Source organism: Neophocaena asiaeorientalis, unplaced genomic scaffold, assembly GCF_003031525.2.
Source record: "Neophocaena asiaeorientalis asiaeorientalis breed wild unplaced genomic scaffold, Neophocaena_asiaeorientalis_V1.1 scaffold72, whole genome shotgun sequence".
Classification (NCBI taxonomy): Eukaryota; Metazoa; Chordata; class Mammalia; order Artiodactyla; family Phocoenidae; genus Neophocaena; species Neophocaena asiaeorientalis.
This window is the reverse complement of record NW_020185336.1, coordinates 4308405-4328340: the sequence shown is the minus strand read 5'-3', so window position 1 is coordinate 4328340 and position 19936 is coordinate 4308405. Positions and strand designations below refer to the sequence as shown.

At 35.8% G+C, this 19936-nt stretch overlaps 1 protein-coding gene across 1 annotated transcript in view; it reads right to left on the bottom strand.

The window, feature by feature from the left end:
- The window catches only part of KCNH7 (potassium voltage-gated channel subfamily H member 7), a 448518-nt gene that overhangs the window by 56390 nt on the left and 372192 nt on the right, over positions 1-19936 (bottom strand). The window contains exon 7 of the mRNA XM_024735942.1: positions 9616-10041. Within this exon, the coding sequence (XP_024591710.1) occupies positions 9616-10041 (426 nt within the window). The remainder of the gene's footprint in view (positions 1-9615; positions 10042-19936) is intronic.

Below are 19936 nucleotides of genomic sequence, written 5' to 3'. Positions count from 1 at the left end.
GTGTTGAGAAATCAGAAATATTTGAGGGTTATTATTATTTTATTTATTATCAAAACTGCCTTTCATTGGAACAATATTTCTGAACCTCAAAATAAATCACATATGATGACATTTCTATAGGTATTTGGTTAACGAAGAGAAATGCTTCAAAACAAATGAGCTGTTTTAATAACATATTGTGATAAAAAGTACTAATGACTCTTCTGGCTGCAAAGATGGTAGAGTAAAGTGATGTTATGAAAAGAAAAGGAATCAAATCTGCTGTATATGCCACTTCCCTTCTTTTTGCCTTCCCCCCAAAGAAACCTCTGGTGTTTCTTCTAGAGTTATGTCAGAATGAGGCGAAACCTAGATGACAGTAAGTTAAGATAAATAAATATAATATATAACAACACACAAATGACCTCTTTTCTGGACCAAAAAAGTTTTAAGAAATAAGGTACATGTTGAAGTCTCAAGCCAGCTGACACAAAATAACTGCAGAAGGAGGGGGAGATGGAAAATAAAAGGGAGAGGGAGAGTATAAGGGTCGGGGAGAGAGATTACTTTCAGCTGCATCATAAGGATGAATGAATATTGACCTCAACAGTCAAAGCCATTCTCTTGTGATTCTGTAACGTGTACCCAAGCATAACTACATATGCTAGTTTGACAATGTAACAAATGACTTGGGCTTTTTTCTGTTGTTATCAAGATGCTGCTAACATGCCTGGGCATTCTTCCTTAGCTACAGTTGTGTACAGCACACCTTGTAGATGACACTTAGGCTTGCAATAACTCTTTCTTCTTCTGTAAATGTCTCTTTAAAGATTTAAGGCATTTTGCCCCAGATTACACAACAGAGAGAAGTGACTGCACCAAAATCTCAGAAAAAGTAGACTAAAAAATGATCCATCTCCTCTTTCAGATTTGTTGGAGGCTGTTAGTCTCCATAGTTTAGTTCAATGAGCTACTATCTTTGTATTATCTGCAAGTCAGAAATGGGACCAACAACTACCTTATAATTGTAGTTGTTGGCTGATTAGAATATCTTCAGAATGCATGGTTATCTCACAGTATATCTAATTTCATGTAATATCCAGACATGAAAATCTGTTTTTTTTTTCATTTTTTGAAAATAGAAATAAAACTATCCTTAAACTAATGACAACTTTTAAATTGTAGAGGTAAAGAAGTTTCTCTTAGGTGGTATTTATTGAACTTTTCACTGGTAGACAAATATTGCCTTTATTGTTACTTTTGGTAGAGATTGAAAAGGCATAAAAGCTCACTGGAGGTAAGTGTAATCATTATTATGAAATATAAAGACATCATGATAAGAAATAAGATCTAGAAAACGGTTAACTATTTTGCAGTAGATTGAAACAAGGTCAACTGTTTTCCAGTCCTGCCCATGAATATATAGCAAAGGAGATAATAATAAACTCTAATAGGTCAACTCTCCACCTCATCAGTGCCCATGCCAGCTCAAAATTCAACTCCTTCACTGTGATTGAATGACATTTCAAACTCTTTTTTCCTGAATGCCACAGTAAAGAAGGCCTACTTGACTTTCATTTTGTCAGAATTTTCAAAAAATGTAAAATGATTCTTCCTCTGAAAATTTAATTATTCAAATTTCTGAGTAGCTGATGAATATCATCGAGTTTCAATTTTTAAAAATTGTACCCACATCCATAGTTCATTAAAGCCCTAGGTATATTTTTTTATATTGAGGTAAAAGTTTCCTTTATTAAGTATGACTTTCTTAACTGAACTTTATATTAAAAATATATACTCTAAACAACTACAATTTTGTCAGTATGTTAGATACTAGACCCAGACTCAAGAAAACTATGTGATTTTTTTTTTTTTTTACTAGACAATTCATAATAGTTCAGGCATTCTCTCTTAATGTAAGCGGAATTCTTTTTTGAAGAGCTGAAATTAGAATAGGTGATTTCTTATCAGTAGTAAACAACTCTCTACTTAAGAATAAGTTTGTTAATAGTTAAACTGAGAAAGCATCATCAATAAGAGAAAATCGCATGCTCAAGAATTTTTCAAAATAATTTTGAAAAATAATTCTTTCTTTTTAGTAAGCATTTTCAAATATCTTACATTTAAAATGTTTTATTTCAGAGGTTTACTCTCTAAAATCTTTGCCTATAGTTAGTGGATAGAATTATTCTTTTATAAGTGAGGAAATATAAGTACGTGATCTTTGGTTTTACCTACAGGTTGTTAGGATGAATTGTCATTGAAACTTTCTACTTAATCCATCATTCTGTCGTCTTTGTCAAGTAATATTTGGGTACAAATGGGGAAAAGGGAACACTTGGTGAGTAATACATTGCATAACTCCACACTCATGTTTTATTTTAGATTTCATTTCTATTCCCTCTAAGTTCTGGTACTTGTATTCATCATTCAATAAATTGCCCAATAAAACTCAATAGTATTGAAACTAGTTTCTATTTGTTTTGTTCAGCTTGAGTCACACTATTTCAATATTTCTAAAACACATTCACTACTACAATCAAAGAGCTATATTTTGAGTGTGTAAAAAACCTTGCGGGGGGGACACGTAGCTTAGCCTTTCTTAATCCGTACCAAACCTCACAAATTCCTCCAAAAATGGGCTTTAAAAAAGAAGATTTTAGGGACTTCCCTGGTGGTCCAGTGGTTAAGAATCCACCTTCCAATGCAGGGACGTGGGTTCGATCCCTGGCAGGGGAGCTAAGATCCCACGTGCCACAGGGCAACTAAGCCCGCGCTCCACAACTGCTGAGCCCGCGAGCTCTAGAGCCCGCGCGCCACTACAAAAAGATCCTGCATGCCGCTACAAAGACCTAAGACCTTATGCAGCCAAATAAATAAATATTTTAAAAATAATAAATAAAAAGATTTTACAACCTCCATTATTTAATAGCTTTTACTGTCAAGACACTTATTTTTATTTTGTTTTGTAATTAACATTCTATTTTGCTGCAATTTGACCTCTTTCTCTTTAGTTATAGTAACATGGAAAACTGGTTATCAAATGATTCTAAATAGTATTAGGCAAATGTTACAGTAAATAAACAATTATGAATGTTATATTTTTAAAATTGGAATTTGACTTGTTCTGGAAACATTTAACCAAAAATTGTATCTTATGCCATCTTTAGCAAATTTTATCAGTGGATCACTGATATGTAAATAATGGATAAATGATGAACTTAATGCAAAATTTTTTGATGGAATACACTTATATTTCCTTAGTTCAAAAATTATTCCATTGTGGATCCTGTGTGTCTTTACTTGTCATGGCACAGATTTTTGGAGACATGACCAGTAGCCTCAAATACAAGCCAATGGAAACTTCTGCCTTATTTCCCAAGAACTATCTAATAAGAGACTTTATGTGTAGTCACATATATGCATGCAGGTCTTCAAAATGTTCTTTGTCACTTAACTTTGAACATGAGTATGTCTAATGTTTTAGAAATTCATTTCCAACAAACTAATGACAACTATTGTAGAGATCAGGTTCGGAAAGAATCCTGACAAGATGATCAGAGTTTCTATACAGAGGCCTGCTACGTTTTTCCTTGTATCCACTCCATGATTCACCTATCAGACTAATGAAGCAAACATATCAATGTGAGCTGAAACTCCTCTTTTCTATGAACTTTCTGTCAAAGGCCTTGCCTGCATTCAGAATTCATGAAAAATAGCAGTGAAGTGTGAAAGGAGAGAGGTCAACAAAGCAAGTAATTAATCAAAAGAATACTACTAATTTTCAGGGGAGGAAGAGTTTAATGAAGCATGTAACTAAACAGGGAGCTCTAGATTCTAACTACTAGTATCTCTGAAAGTAAAATTTGCCACAGAGAAGCAAACTATGGAAAAATTTGAGGCAGATAATGAAAAGTTGACTTTCTGGAGACTGAACCAATAATATTGTTCCTTCACATCAATGATACTGAGGTAATTAGCTATGGATGGCAAGATGCTTGATGATGCAAAAATTAAGAAGTAGAGCATCTTTTCCTTGGTCTGTCCAGATGGCATTAGCATCAGGAAGATATTAGTATAAATGACACAGACAAGCCCAGTTACTGCCACTATTCATTTTCAATGACAACGGGTCTTGTGGTATTTGTATACTATATGGTATACAGCACAGCTATATCAGTAAACATTTGTAGTTATCACAGTCACAGTGTTTCTAGATATCTAAATATTAATATATGCATATAAACATATCTATCTGTATAAATGCATGTATATACATATATATCAATACATTTATAAGCACACACATATCTATGCAACCCTTTATTAAAATGCAAATATAAAAAACCTAACAACATCCCATTTAATATTGAATTTATTGTTTAAATATGGACTTCCTCATTATCAGTAGGTACAAGCATCTGATAACCTCATTATATCTTTTTATGCAGACATGCCTGAAGCATTTACATATTCTACTAGGTATTTTATTATGAGCATTTCTTTTTTCCTTTATATTAAGGGTGAGCATTATATATTATATTTGTGAAATTATGTATGTAAGAAAGCTATATTATCTATGACTTTTATTTAACAATAGTAGAAAGGGGCATTATAAAATATTTGTTATGTTAGCTCTGATAGGGCTGGAAACCAACACTTTATAGCTCCATGCCTCTAATGGGCATGACCTTTCTACCCTTTCTACCTGGAAGACTTCCACTGGTAATCAGAAACTTCCCCTTCCATGCTCACATGTCCCCTTGAATATAGTACTATTAAAGCTGTTATCAGATAGTACTCTACCTGCTCATCCGTTGCTCTCCCAGTCTAGGATAGTAGGGTCCTCGTCTCACTCTTTTCTATAAACTCAGAGTCTAGTGCATTGGCACTTAGGACTTTTCCAATAAATGCTAATCGAATGAATGAACCTACTTGAGAAGGGAGTTACCATAACCTTTTCTAGAAATGGCAAAATGAATTAGGTCAATTCTTGTTAAAACTATTGAAAATTTACTTGAAACTCTAATCAGTAAAGCAGATAAAATCAAGCTACTCTTTGTATAGTGGAGATGGATGGTTCTGAGTCTTATCAGCCTGTCTTCTGTCAACCTTTGAGGGCCTCTGAGACTCTCGGGCACCTCCATGAAACCCCAGTTTGAAAAACCTTGGACTAGATTACCCCTCATCAGAGTGACCTCTAGCTTAATGATTTTAGAATTTGTCACTTAATTTGGGGGCCAAAATCCAAAGAGGTTTTTTTTTTCATATTCATATGATGAAACTTTCCAAATTAGTCCATTTGAATGTAAGATCTCTTTTCTCTGGAAGCATTTCTTTTCTTTTTTTCTCAGAAACAAAAATGAATGCTGAATAGTTTTTATACTCTTGTAATATGGTATATTATATATTTTTGGGGAAATTTTATTCTGAAATATCATTACATCCTGAAAATCCTGATTATAGTTATGGTTTGTATGTAAAAGGGGTATCTTCATTGTCACTCTTGAAAAATGTATGAAGTACTCCAATCCATCACTGGTCTTGTTACCCTTCATAGTTGATTTTTTGTTGTTGTTGTTGCTATCCATGGGTACTTTTATTTATTAGAGAAGAAATTAACCATTCACACTAGAGGCTACAGAAGGAAATTAGCTTAATTTTGCAGTTCTAGAACAACCTTCACAATAAGGGGTTCTGAAATTTTCACAGAGTGAAGAGGGGAAAAGGAGAGAGAGAAAATCATTTAGAACGGTGTTTCCCAAATTTGGCTACTTTCACAGACATATTCTTGGGGGAGGGGGATACAAGTTTTCTATGATAACATTTAAAATTTTATGTTTTACTTTTGTTTATAATCTAAACAAACTTATACACACTTGCTAAGGATCCCTGGACAACCATCTTACATAACAGAGTGTTGCTACGTGATCCCAGCATCTGCTGTTGTACCTCTGATCCCTGTGGCACCAAGTGAGGACCTCACTTGTCATGTGACGTCTCTCAAATTGGGCGCTCAGACCCTTCGCGGAATTGAACATTTCCTGTGAGATCTGTGAGTTGTCAAGTTTCAGAACACCGTTAAAGTAGGATAGGGTGGGGTGGGGATGGTGGCTAGGGAGACACCCTTTGACAATACACATTCAAAATACCTACTGATTTCATAATGCAAATCCTATAAAGTTAAACTCAACAAAATAAGTTTCAGACAGTAGCAGAAAACCAACTATAGATTCATCCTAGGGTGCCTGTGATACACTTGGTTGAGAAACACTGATGTAGAGGTAGAAGAGTCCCATGGAGAACAGTTTGCAAGAAATGTGTGCCAAAGAGAAGAAACATCTTTTGGGTCAGTGAGTGAATCCTAAGCCATAACTTGTCATGGTCTTTTGGAGCCCTAAGGGCTGATCCACAAGAAACCCAAGATATCCATCAAACTTCTCAGACCTGTCACTTTGGGCAGGTTGGTCCACTTTTAATACTGAGTCAAAGGAAGAAAAAGCTCTTTTTGCCCCCAACCTGCCCCCCTCCCCCTTTATTTGGGTTAACATATTTCAGAATTTTAAGTAAACAGTTGCTGTAGTTTGGTAAAAGTAGCCCCAGGCCCATCCACAAGGAAGTTTCATTGCTGATTCTTTATGCTCCTTCCAGACCCACCCCTCCACTTGCTATCCTTGATGCAGACCTACTTCTCCCTACCACATACCCCAAATTCCTGTGCTTTGCAAGACAATAACTGTCCCCAAAACATTTCCTTTCTGTCTCTTTCTTCAGGATTCCTAGCTGCAACTAGCTAATCTAATAACTACTATATGATAGTCTATCAATAAATCTCAATAAGTCTACTCAGTAAATCTTGTTGAATAATTTAGATATTTATGGATTAATGTGGTAACATGTACGTTTTTAAAGGAAGACTTCATTAAGAAACAGGGACTTTAATCCAAAGGGATGGGAAGGAGAAAAGAAGTAACCTTTGGTAAGCAAGTACTACCTACCTGCTACTGGTCTAGTCTCTTCATATATGCTGCTTTATTTTTAGAAATCACAAGAACCTACCTCTCACCATTTTACAGAAAAGAAATAAAGTCCTAAATGAATTAAATATCTTGCTTAAATACAGCAAGTAAGAGGCACAAAGGCGAATCAAACCCAGGTGTGTCTGACTCCAAAGCCAGGATCCTTCCCATATCATATCTCATTTCAAAAGGGAGAGGAGCAGCTTTGGAAACAGGGAGGAATCCGGGAAATTATACAAATCAGAGTGAAGAACTGAAATCGCTTTACTTGAGGCAAACTTCATCTTTTCCTTTATGCTACATGAGAAAGATGATCCAGACACCATTTTCCCCCAAGACTATTTCATCCTATATTAATGTGAACCACATAAATTTTCTCTTGTTTCAGCTCACTTGAAGTTCTGTCTGAAACAGCGATTACTTGAATTACATACTTTAATAAACTTTTATTTTCAAGTGGTGATATAGTAACTGAAATTAAACTGATCAAGTGCTGCATCTTAGAATAATCAGCATATTCTAATACTCACTTGTTTGATTGCTATTGATTAAATATCATTGGTAAATCAACCTCCCCTAACAATCTTGTCTGCCTATTTATTGTTTACCCATTCTTTCATTTCACTAAGCTGAAATTTAATTTGCTGTTGGTGTATATATTTTAAAATTTGAAAGTGAGGTTTTACTCTATTTATCAATAAGAACTTATTTGGTGTAATTACATGGATTCACCCATTGTAAGAAAATCATAAAGATAAATATTGGTAAAGAAGTATTTCACTTTCTTGCCTTTTAATTAAAAACCAAAGTTAGGAATATCTAACATTAAGAGTTCAACTAGTTTAATAACAGCTGATTTTTTTTGAGTATTTTGCTAGAGTTTTACATATATTATCTCATTAGAGTTTCAAATTAAGAAAAAAAACTTAAGCAGGGAAAGTAATATTATCATCCTTATAGATGCAGAAAGTCAAGTTTGAGACTTTGTCTAAGGTTTGTAGAATCCAGGAAGAATATATTGTTTCATTACCCTGCTCTTAATTCATCCACAGTTAGATGGACATGCTCTGTGGGAGAGAATTTACTTCTAAACCTATTGTTTCCCTTGGCTGAGGAGAATTCTCTTGTCCTCAAGTGCTAATTGGTTAGGGAGCAGCCATCTGCAGAGGGCATTTATGATATTTGATCTCCTCTTGAAAAAAAACCAAAACGATGGTGAGGCACTGACTGATTCTTAGGTAGAAAAGGACGCTGAATTTTAGTTCTTTTTTTTGGGCCATGCTGTGTGGTTTGTGGGATCTCAGTTCCTGACCAAGGATTGAACCCAGGACCAGGGCAGTGAAAGCACAGAGTCCTAACCACTGGACCACCAGGGAATTCCTGACCCTGAATTTAAAAAATTCAACACACCCAGGTTATCTTTCTCAATCTAATCCCTTAGATCTACTTTCACACCTTCTGTAAAAGTTTGTTATAGAATCCAGGAAATTTATTTACAAAAAATTAGTGTAATAAATTGGACAAGATTTTAGGAGAACATAACTTGTTTTAGATCAAAGAACACTTTGAGAAGAATCTGATTAAAAATATGGACTTTCTATCCAGAATATGCACATCCACTTGTCACACTTCCTTAAAATTTCCAACTTTAGGGGACTTTCCTGGTGGTCCAGTGGCTAAGACTCTGAGCTCCCAATGCAGGGGGCCCAGGTTCAATCCCTGGTTAGGGAACTAGATCCCACACCCCGCGACTTAGAGATCACATGCCACAACTAAGATCCCGTGTGTGGCAACAAAGATCCCTCATGCTGCAACTAAGACCCGGCACAGACAAATAAATAAATATTTAAAATAAAAAATAATAGGGTGAAATAATATTTTTAAGAAATTTCCAACTTTATAAGATAGTGGGGACACAAGAAATATTTTCCAACCTAGGTATTATTATGATTATTATGATTATTTATTATTATTTTTTTGCGGTACGCAGGCCTCTCCTGTTGCGGAGCACAGGCTGCGGACACGCAGGCTCAGAGGCCATGGCTCACGGGCCCAGCCGCTCCGCGGCATGTGGGATCTTCCCGGACCGGGGCACGAACCCGTGTCCCCTGCATCGGCAGGCGGACTCTCAACCGCTGCGCCACCAGGGAAGCCCCCAACCTAGGTATTATTTAAGAGAGAGTTTTGAATAAAACATTTCAGAAGATGCCTCTTACACATAATTTGAACATAAAACAAGTTCCTGCTCTTGCAAATCACAATTATGAGTTAAGAAAGAAAGAGGCATCTTCATCTTTGACAGTTTTATACCCATAAAGTTAATATGTAGAAATTATACATTCTGGGAATGTGCTATGTGCTATGAAACGCTTGTCTCAAAGTTTAATTTGTTGTTTAAAAGATAGTCTTTACTATTTCTTAGCAAAAATAGAAAGCATTGTGAATTATTTGCAATGGCAAACATGTTCCATTTCATTTTATAGCATTTCCAATTGAAAATGAATTTTATCTGTGTGATATAGAAAGTTTGTAAAGCAACCGCTGTTTTTGCAGTTAAAATAGCTTCATTTTTATAACTTCAATCTTTCAGAAAATAAGATTCTTAAGCAGCTCTTACCTCATCAGAACCAGATCCAAAAATCAGCAAGTCAAAAGGAATCGCTGCAACCATGTCAATCAGGAACCAGCCTTTGAAGTAGTGTATTGCTATTTTGGCTGGATCACTTACCACTTCTTCATTTTGATTTACATACGTTGTTCTGAAGTTTATTAGAATATCTATGATAAACATAATATCCACAATCAAGTCTACCACATTCAAAGGGCTACAGGAATAGCCACATTCTCGTCTTTTCTGTTCTTCTCTGTCATTGAGGAGAAAGGCTGCAGAGTAGGGAGTGAATATAGCCGTGTATATGACCAGCAGCAGAATAAGCCAATCCCAGACGGCCTTGAAAGGACTGTAGTGCAATATTGTAAACTTGTTGATGCGTGGTGCCTGCAGTTTATATTCTGGTAGGACGTCTGCTCCTAAAGAGAGAACCTGAATACAGAGAAGAGAATCATACACTACATAAAAATGTGATCATTTAATCTCCAAATCTATAAAAATATTAAGGTAATTATACAGCAAAATCTTCTAGAAAAAAATCATGGAATTGTGAAGTATGTACATTTAAAGGAACCCATATAAGCCCCTACCATCCAGTATATTTGACCCCAGAAAACCTCATTGGTGTTTCTTGATAAATATAATTTTCACTAAAAAATAGTGAATCTTGTCACTGAGATACTAAGGAATGGGTTACTGGTTCCTTTGGAACATACTACTACTCAGAAATAAAAATACATAGCAGTTTTTAGAAAATCATAAAATCAGTTTAATACATGAATAATTGTTTTCAAACTTAAGAAGTGATTGGCTGTAATGATTAGAAACAGTCTACTTGGATTCATGGTCATATTTAATTTACATATATTTAATTTATAATTAAACTTTGAAAAATTAAACTCAACTCATTCAAATCTTTAATTAAAATTTCCCACCTGCAAATCTGTTTTTAACATTAGAATAAAAGGGACATGGGATTAAAATAAACACAAAGGAGACTTTTTCCTAAAAGGTTGGATTATTTTATATTCTGGGACAAATATACTTTCACTTGAACTCCTTCATCACATTTAAAGAACCATGTGGAAAGAATGGTGCAAGGAGATATTCAGAATATTGATCTGGAGAGGCTGCAAGATTAGCCATCAAGGGTACTTAAACTCTAAGATTCATTCTACTTAATAAAGCATTGGGTAGACTAAAATAATTCACCTTTTAGAGTCTTAGTTTATCTGAAAAAATAAGAGCTAAACTTGAATTGTGACACTACCCAGTAGAAAATTTCCATGTAGATTTTAACTTGTTTATAATAATAAATTATCACGGCAAATTTCAATTTTAAGTCTCATTTTCATTGTCATATACCATACGTTTTTTCACATACGAGTTACTGTTCTTATCTTAAAAAGAACTTGAGAAGTTAAATAACCCCAAATGAAGTGAAACATGACTTTTAAATATAACCTTAGTTCAGTTAAAATAGAAAAAGCTGTTTTTAGATAACAGCTAAACTGATTTAATTAGCTTTGAAAAAAATAATAAAGAATTGAGTGTAAAGCCCAGAGTAAATTTGAACTACAATTATATGGTGGAAAAGGAATATTATTTTAAGTTGTGAGAAATGACAGGAATTATTAGTCAAAGAGAACTCTGGAAAATAAGTGACTTCACTGTTTATGAAATACTAAAAATCCTTAGAATCCAAGATCGGTATCTATATCTGTATCTATATCTGTATCTATATCTATATCTAACTTCCAATATCCAAATAAGAATAATGTTTGGATAATCTATCAATTGATAAGTGCAGACTGATAGAACTCTATCCTGTTATGCTTAATATAGAAACCAATGTATGATATTTTGGTTTGGAAGGAATGGATCATCTTATAAGACATCATTATGTAATGTTCCTTTCTCAAAAACCGGGGACTACTCAGTATGTAGAAAGTAAAATCCGAAACCTTATTTTGGCTCTCAAAGTCATCTAAAATATGGACACATTCTATCTTTCAGTTCCTTCTCCTATTCTCTGTGCACTCAGTTTACTCTGGCAACATGACTACATTTTTGAGATCTTCCCAAATCCCTGAAGTCACAAATTTCTCTCATTAAAAAAAAAAAAGAGTATATAATCATCCAAAGAGAACAAAAAAAATTATTTCTAAATATGGGGATATTGTCTGAGCTTGCTTCCTGATTAAGTTTCATACTTCTGATACCTATCTCCCAGACGGGACTATTTGAATACTTGTTTTAGCAGAAGTATAAGTTAGAATACATCCAGCACCTTGGAGTTATCCTTGAGAACTAAAAACTGTGGGTGGAACTCTTTCCATCCCACATATGCAAACATTCATTTAACAGTTAGAAGACTGTTGTGCTAAGAGTGGAGACTGAAAAACTGGGAAGACACTGTCCCTGAAATCACAGTTTATTGTCTACTGGTAGAGAGACGAGGAAGAAAATGAGAGCCTTGCTGAGGTTCACTCAGCTCCTGGGGTTGGTGGTAGCGCTGCGGGGTGTCATCATAGGGGACTTTTAGGCGAAGATGGCACTTGAACTGAGACTTCGAGTAGGAAGTGGTAGGGGTGATGAAGTTGGAATGGGAAGACCATTACAGGCAGAGGAAACAGAATGAACAAAGGTGGGGATGCATAAAACAATGCATTGTGTGTTCAGGAATTATAAGCTGCCTTATGTTGCTGATGGATTAAATGCAAGGGAGTGGTGGTGAAGGATGGCAGCAAAAGACCTAATGTGACATGATAGAGATCTCAGGCTTTCTCCTTAGGTTAGCGTTGCTCACGTTTGAATAAAATACAGACTCCTTTTGAAGGGAAAGACACTTAGGGCAGAACCCCAATGATGATTATATTATTCTTATTTATAGTGGTATGTACAAAAATAAAACTAGGTTGAAACTTTTCAAGCTTACACCTCTTACTATGACTCTTGTGGGCTGAATTGTGGACCCCAAAGATACGTTGAGGTCCTAATCCCTGTGAATGTGACTTTATTTGGAAATGGCACCTTTGTAGATGTAATCAAATAAAAATGAGGTTCTAGTGGCTTGGGGTGGGCCCTGATGCAATAACTGGAGTCCTTATAAAAAAAGGGAAATTTGGATACAGAGACACGAAGACACACAGGGAGAATGCTACAAAGACAAACAGAGAGAATGAAGGTAGATACAGATGCAAGCCAAGGAACACCAAGGATTGCTGGCAGCCCCCAGAACCTAGAAGAGAAGCATGAAACAAATTCTCTCCCGGTAACTCCAGAAGGAACCAACCTTGCCAATACCGTGACTTTGGACTCCTGGGCTCCAGAATTGTGAGAGAATAAGCTTTCATTGTTTTAAGCCACCCATTTTGTGGTATTTTGTTACGGTAGCCCTAGTGAACTAATACAAGGACAAATAACGAAAACAAATGATTTACAAAAATATTTACAAAACCAGTGAATTCATACTACCATCACTAATTCAATATTTGACATATCTGTAGGTCAAAAATGGTTGAACTTTGGCTATGATGTGTGGTTTGATCTAATAGGTAAAATAATTTTCTCTCTTCTAACCTCAATGCTTTTTTTGCAAAAAGTATGTAGTCAAAATAGAATTACAAACTTCAAAGATTTTATTGCTGTATTAGGATAATCTAATCTAATCTTTAATTCAAATTATGCTCCTACTAGGCTTTGAAATCCCATTTAAATGGTGCTACTTGATACTCTAAAAGATTTTTATTTACTTGGAGTTGACTTTAACTTTGAGGCATTATTGAATTCTATATTAAGTAATAAATCAAATTGTCTCTGGAACTGGGATCAGAAATGTAGTTCATTTGTTAACTTCCAACATACCTATCAATACTGAACCACTGAAATTTGGTACATACAACAATGGAGTGTGTTTTGACGATGCATTTTTAGTAACTGGTATGGTAACAAACCTTATGATATAGGTTCTTAAGCTTCTTCATGGCTATACCTGTGTTATATGATCACTCAATTCTGTCACAAATTTTATTAGCCAAATGACTTCAAAAACTTATTTATACAGCATGTTTTGGTATCATGAACTCTCGTAAATCCACATGCCATCATAGGCACTGAAATCAGGTAGATGGCAGTACTCTGTTATGAAGTGATTATCTTATTGATTCAGAAGATTATTGTACTGTTTTAGGTTTTGCCAAGAGAGACGAATTCTTAAGATTTTCCAGGAGCACTCATGGACATTTGAGAATATTCCTTTCTGTGGTTGTTGGTTTGAGAATTGTTAGTTTACTAGGCAAGGAGGTTGAGGTGGCCAAGTTTAGTTGCAAATAAATGCATCTGGCAGTGGAATGGAGGAGAAAGCAAAGAGGAGTAGAGAGGCTTAGAGATCACTTAAGACTTCGGTACTAAGGAACATAGGTAAATGAGGAGAGATCAGGAAATCCTGTACTAGGAACCAGGTGGCAGAGACAGAGAGGAAGGACACATTTCAGAAATAAATTCATCTCCGGGTATAAGAATGAGGAGTGGAGAAGCATTTGTTTCTTTATGGTTCCAATAATGAGTCTTATTAGAGCCAATCATGGTAATTACAATCTTTGAAGGCTCAACCAGGTTTGGAATAAGGGAAAGAGCCCCAGATTTTAAATTTGAAAAGCTGGGTTTAAATTCTGGATACAATTTTTCTGGTAAATCATTTAATCTCTTCGGATCTTTTTCTATCATCTGTGTGATGGGGACAGTAATATCTTTGCTCAAATAACCTATCCATAAAGAGCTACCATATCACATCAGATACTTTCTATAGAAGTAGCTGATAAAATGGGAAATATTTACATAAAGTAATTTCATTATTTTTTAGTGTTCTTGAGTTACTTGTTTAAATCTTGAATCTAACGAACCAAATATAACCAAAACATATATGAACCAACTGGAGAAAGTTGAACACTGCTTGGATGTTGATAATATTAAGGTATTGTTTCAGTTATCTTCTCCTTACAATAAATTAGCTAACACATAGTGGCTTAAAACAATAGTTATTTTATTATTCGTGATTATATGGATGAAAAGTTTAGGCAGGGCTTGGCTGGGCCATTCTTCTGTTCCACACAGCGTCAACTGGGGTTTCTCAGTCATAATCAGTTGGTGGCTGAGCTTGTGTGGAGTATCCAGGAAGGATTCTCTCACATGTCCAGTACCTTGGTGTGAACAGTTCGAAGGCATGGTTCACTCAAGATGCTGGAACAAATGGGTCTCTCTCTATATATAATGTAATATAATATAATATAATAAATATAATATAATATAATGTAATATAATATAAATAATATAATAATCATATTTACATATATATGGTTTCTCCATATGGTCTTTCCTTTCCTTGGAGCTTCTCCGTATGGTTTTTTTTTTTTAGCTAATAGGGTAGTAAGATGTCTTATGTGGATGTTTAGTACTCCCAAGAGAGAAGTAGAAATATCTAATCCTCTTAAAGTCAAGGAGTAGAAGTAGTATAGCATTACTCCTGTCATATACTACTGGCCAAAACAGTCATAGCCTAGCATAGATTCAAAAAAGTAGTGAATTAGTCTTTACATTTTGATAGGGGAATGGCATGCATGTGGAAAGAAGGAATTAACTGTGGCCATCTTGGAGACAAGCTATCGCAGAAATTGTTGACGAGTATTGTTTTTAGATGTGACAATGATGTTGTGCTTATGTTTTAAAAATTGTCTTAACCTTTTAGAGATACATAAATATTTGTGGACGAAATGCTATAATATTTGAGGTGGGCTCCAATAAAATCCAGAGTGAGGGAAGGGAAAGGTGAGAGAAAGTCTGGTTATATGCAGTGTTAGATGTATGTTGATTTTTATTGAAACTGGGTGATGGGTATATACTATTCTCTCTATTTTTACAATATGTCTAAATTCTTCAAAATAAAAACTTTTAAAAAAAGAATTATAGAATCTCAGTCAGAAAGGTCTAAGATATTGAGGATGGGTCTACACATATCACCACGGGGGCTTACTCCTATCAGAACTGAGTTGGTTCCTTATTAGGCAAGTTAGAATTCCTTTTTCTACAACAGAATGTTTACTTTACTCTCTGCATATCTAATTCATATTATGTTTATCTCCATTCAGTCCACGCAGACTGCACACAATCCCAATTTGCCCAGACTTGAACTGTTTCTCCTTAAATTTGTGTCACATTGGTGGCTGGGACAAATCACATTATAAGAAGATAATTGGATGTGCTAAGTCTGTAGATGTCTGTTCCTCTGAGGATCTTTAGCCATATTGCTCATCAAGTTAGATTAAAATAAGCCACTTTTCCAGATCCATCAGGTTAGGCCTCTTATTAAAATATTTTTACTTCATTAGCATTTCAGATTCAAGCATTAAGCTTTCATTCTGGATTGATATAAGAAGCATGTTTTTGCATTCTTTCCTCATAAAACTAAATGCAATGTTTATGTTGTTTAGTGTCTTTTTTGCAAATATTTGCATTATATATACATATTTAGAATTCATTTCTAGAAAAAAATGGATCTCTCTTGAGAAATCAAAAGGTTTCATATCTTTTTTGTTTCAAAAGTGACAGTTATTTCATTACTTACAGTTACTTTTTTTAATCTTACAAAAAACTGCATGAGTTTAGAAGTTCAGTACCATTATTTCTCTTTCCCTTTATATTGTTTTAATCATCTTATTTCCATTTTAATGTTCTAAATGCATATATCTTTTATAATGCCACCTCATACTTACTTTGGAATTGGATAAATGAATGAATCGTTAAGTCCCCCAAAAGTTAAAATTAATTATGACAGTGCCTGGGAGTCATTCTGTTGGAAACAAAATATTAGATAGGTAACTAATTGTTCCAAAAGATGTAAATAGGATTCTAAGGGGCCAATGATTGAAAAGAAAAAGTGTGCTATACAGTCTGTTACATTTTGCTGAAAGCCAGCTTCTCCCACGCATTTGAGTAATAACACACTTTAGAAAGATAAAACATGATTAATAAGGATTTTCTTTTAAGAGAGAAAGAAAAGCGGGGAAGAAACCTCACTGTATAAAAAAGGGGAACTTCATGGTCTCCAGAAAGACATTTCTATTTTCTTTCCTCAAAACCACCACTTAAATGTACAGTTTAATACAGCCTAAAATGTGGTTTTCTTTACCAAATACGGTTTTTCTCTTTGCTAGCACATTACTATTTGTTTAGCCTCGAACAGTTAAGTGTTACATAAAACCAAAATCTTTATAGGAAACAGCATTATTTATTCAATGAAGGTCCACTGTGAAAATTTTGTGTGAACACCAGGATTAATAACTACTCTTCTCTTTTGAAAAGTGCAATAGGGAACGATTAAGCCTTCCAAAAGATTATACAGTACTTTCGGCAGCTGTTAAACGCCATGCTGAGGTGTTGGTAGAGACTGCTCATGTGTTATTTATCCTTTTCTTGGGACTTGCAGTTAACTAATAGGCTAGCTGTATTTTTATCTATCAAAAGAGTAGTCAGTAACAAAATGAATCAGATAGATTATATAGCATCAGAAAAGACTGAAACTCCCCTGGCTTTTAAGCATCTGATTTGAGAAATAAAGTAAAACCTGAGTAATTTTCATTGAAATAGGCAGCTCCACTGATGGTTACCCAGATATTTAAATTAAAAGATGAAAAATATTCACACAAATAAATCAGATCTGTACCACAGGAAATTTTTTTAAATAAATAAAATACTAAAATTAGGTAGTAGAATCACTGCAGCATTCTTTATTCAAATAACTTTCTAAGGCTTAAAGTAGACATTTAGTCATTTGTGTGTATGTGGGTATGTGTGCACACACGTGTGTATTTGTGTGTGAGTGTTGGATTGAGCCGTGAAGATTGTATGAATTTGTGAAAATAAGAGTCATCTAGCTAAATGTCAGGTTTAGTGTTTTGTTTTTGTATGTCCTGTGTACGTTAATATGAAAAATAGCTGCTTCTCGGGCTTCCCTGGTGGCGCAGTGGTTAAGAATCCGCTTGCCAATGCAGGGGACACAGGTTTGATCCCTGGTCCGGGAAGATCCCACATGCCGTGGAGCAACTAAGCCTGTGTGCCACACTACTGAGCCTGTGCTCTAGAGCCCGCAAGCCACAACTACTGAGCCTGCGTGCTGCAACTGCTAAAGCCCGTGCGCCTAGAGCCCGTGCTCCGCGACAAGAGAAGCCACCACTGTAAGACGCTGCTCACTGCAACTAAGAGTAGCCCCCGCTCGGTGCAACTAGAGAAAGCCCGAGTGCAGCAATGAAGACCTAACACAGCCAAAAATAAATAAATACAATAAATAAAGTTAAAAAAAAATAAAAGAAAAATATCTGCTTCTCAAAATACGTGTGACTCTCAGAATATGAAATAGGTTAAATAATATCTTAAACATTTATAATACTCTTGTATTACTTCAAATATATGCATATTAAAAATGACAGTTTCTTCCAGAACCATAAACTCTTCTTAACTTCCACACCGATGGCCAGCTGGACAGTGGCCCTCGGTTCCGGCTCTGTATTCAAATAATTTTGAATCAGCCCCACCCCTATGCCAGGCTGATCTGAGAAGCTTGGGGTATCACCTTGTTGCTGATACCAGATACTTTCGGGCCTAATGTTTGCTTTCTTGCCTGCCTCTTCTCTCCTCTTTCCTTTCTCATGGAAACTATACACATGCACTCTTCTCTCCATTTTCTTTATCTTTGTTTTTTAAATGGACATAATTTAAGGAAAAATGGAAATCAGGAAAAGGAGCACTTGGCATAGCAGTTCAAACGCACGGAGGAATGAGGAACAGCCTTAAAGATCAGAGAGAATTACAGGGTTTAGATAGGACAGTTTGAGATAAATATGCCAGATACCAATTCAAGGAGTTGCCTGATAGATGGAAGGTCTGGGATTGGGCTCCTGAGGGGGTAGGAGCCTGATATTTCATCCTGCAGAGGCAGTGGCTCAAGTTCTGGAAACTAGACTCATTTGCCACAAGGCTGTAAAGAAAGAGGGAATCCACTGGAAATAACTAAAATGTGGGATGGAGAAAAAAGGCAAGGGAATATTCCCAGGACTTAGCACCTTACCTGAATATACATAGCAAGCACTCAAAATAGTTGAACGGGCATATTTGTAGCTTAAGAAAAAGAGACAATGAAAGTGGCAAGAAAGAAGATTCACGAGAGAAAGGATTATGATAGAAATAGCTGCTGTCACCAAAATTTGTTGTTCTCCCTTCCATGGAGTAGAGTTGTTGCTAGAATGTGTCTGTCTGTCCAGCCAAGAACACATTACTTAGCCTCATCTGCATCTAGCTATGGTCATGTGTCATGAATAGTTCTTCTTGGCCAAAGCCTTCAAGAAGCAGGTGTGCGATTCCCTATTCTCTCTTTTTCCTTCCATGGCATAAGTCAGATGCTTCCAAGGCTTCAGGTCTGTAAGTCCTATGGGATAGGGGAGCCCCCAGAGGTAGGAAACCTTGGTCACTGAATTACCAAGAGGAGGAAATTATTCACTGCACAGAAATACAGTTTCTGGTATTGCTTGAGCATGAAATATAATATTGGGATAAGCCTCAATGTTATGGGGGTTTATTAGTTCCAGTGCTAGCATTACCCTAACTAATACTTGTTTATTTAATAAGACAAAGTCCTCAAACAGGCAGGAGAGAAACATCAAGTCCATGGTGTTTCCCATCTCTTCCCTCTGCTCTCCCTTGAGGTTTAGTTTAATAGAGTCACATCACCGGTGTTAACAACTTGTAAAAGACCAAGAGAGCCACATCTAAATCCAGCTAAATCGTATGAACCAGCACACTCGTTATTCTGGTGACTTTTTCAAGGGTGGGGTGAATAAGGGGTAAAAATCCACAAAGGAATAGTTATGTTCATGCTCACTTCACTCAGTCAGACTCTTTCTGCCCAGGTGTCCCCAGAATCACTATCATGGAAAGGAGGACAATGGGGAATGATTGATACTAAGTGCTTTCTCCAACACCTTCTTCCTTAGGCAGGGGAAGACCGAACTCGTGACCGCAGCTGCCACCACCGCTACCTGGGAAAGGAGCGGAGCTGCCCTGCTCAATGTCTTCTGTCAACCTATTTTGACCCTTGCTCTTTTTTCCTTGAAATGTGGTGTATTTGATGACACTGGACTCCTGAGAGAGTTCCTGCTCACCTCATCAATGCTATCTCTTGGAGAAAGAGGAGAGTTAACCCTGAGTTACCAGGGCCAGTACTGAATTATGACATTCAATTCTCTCAACAGCTCTTTGAAATAAACATTATTATCTC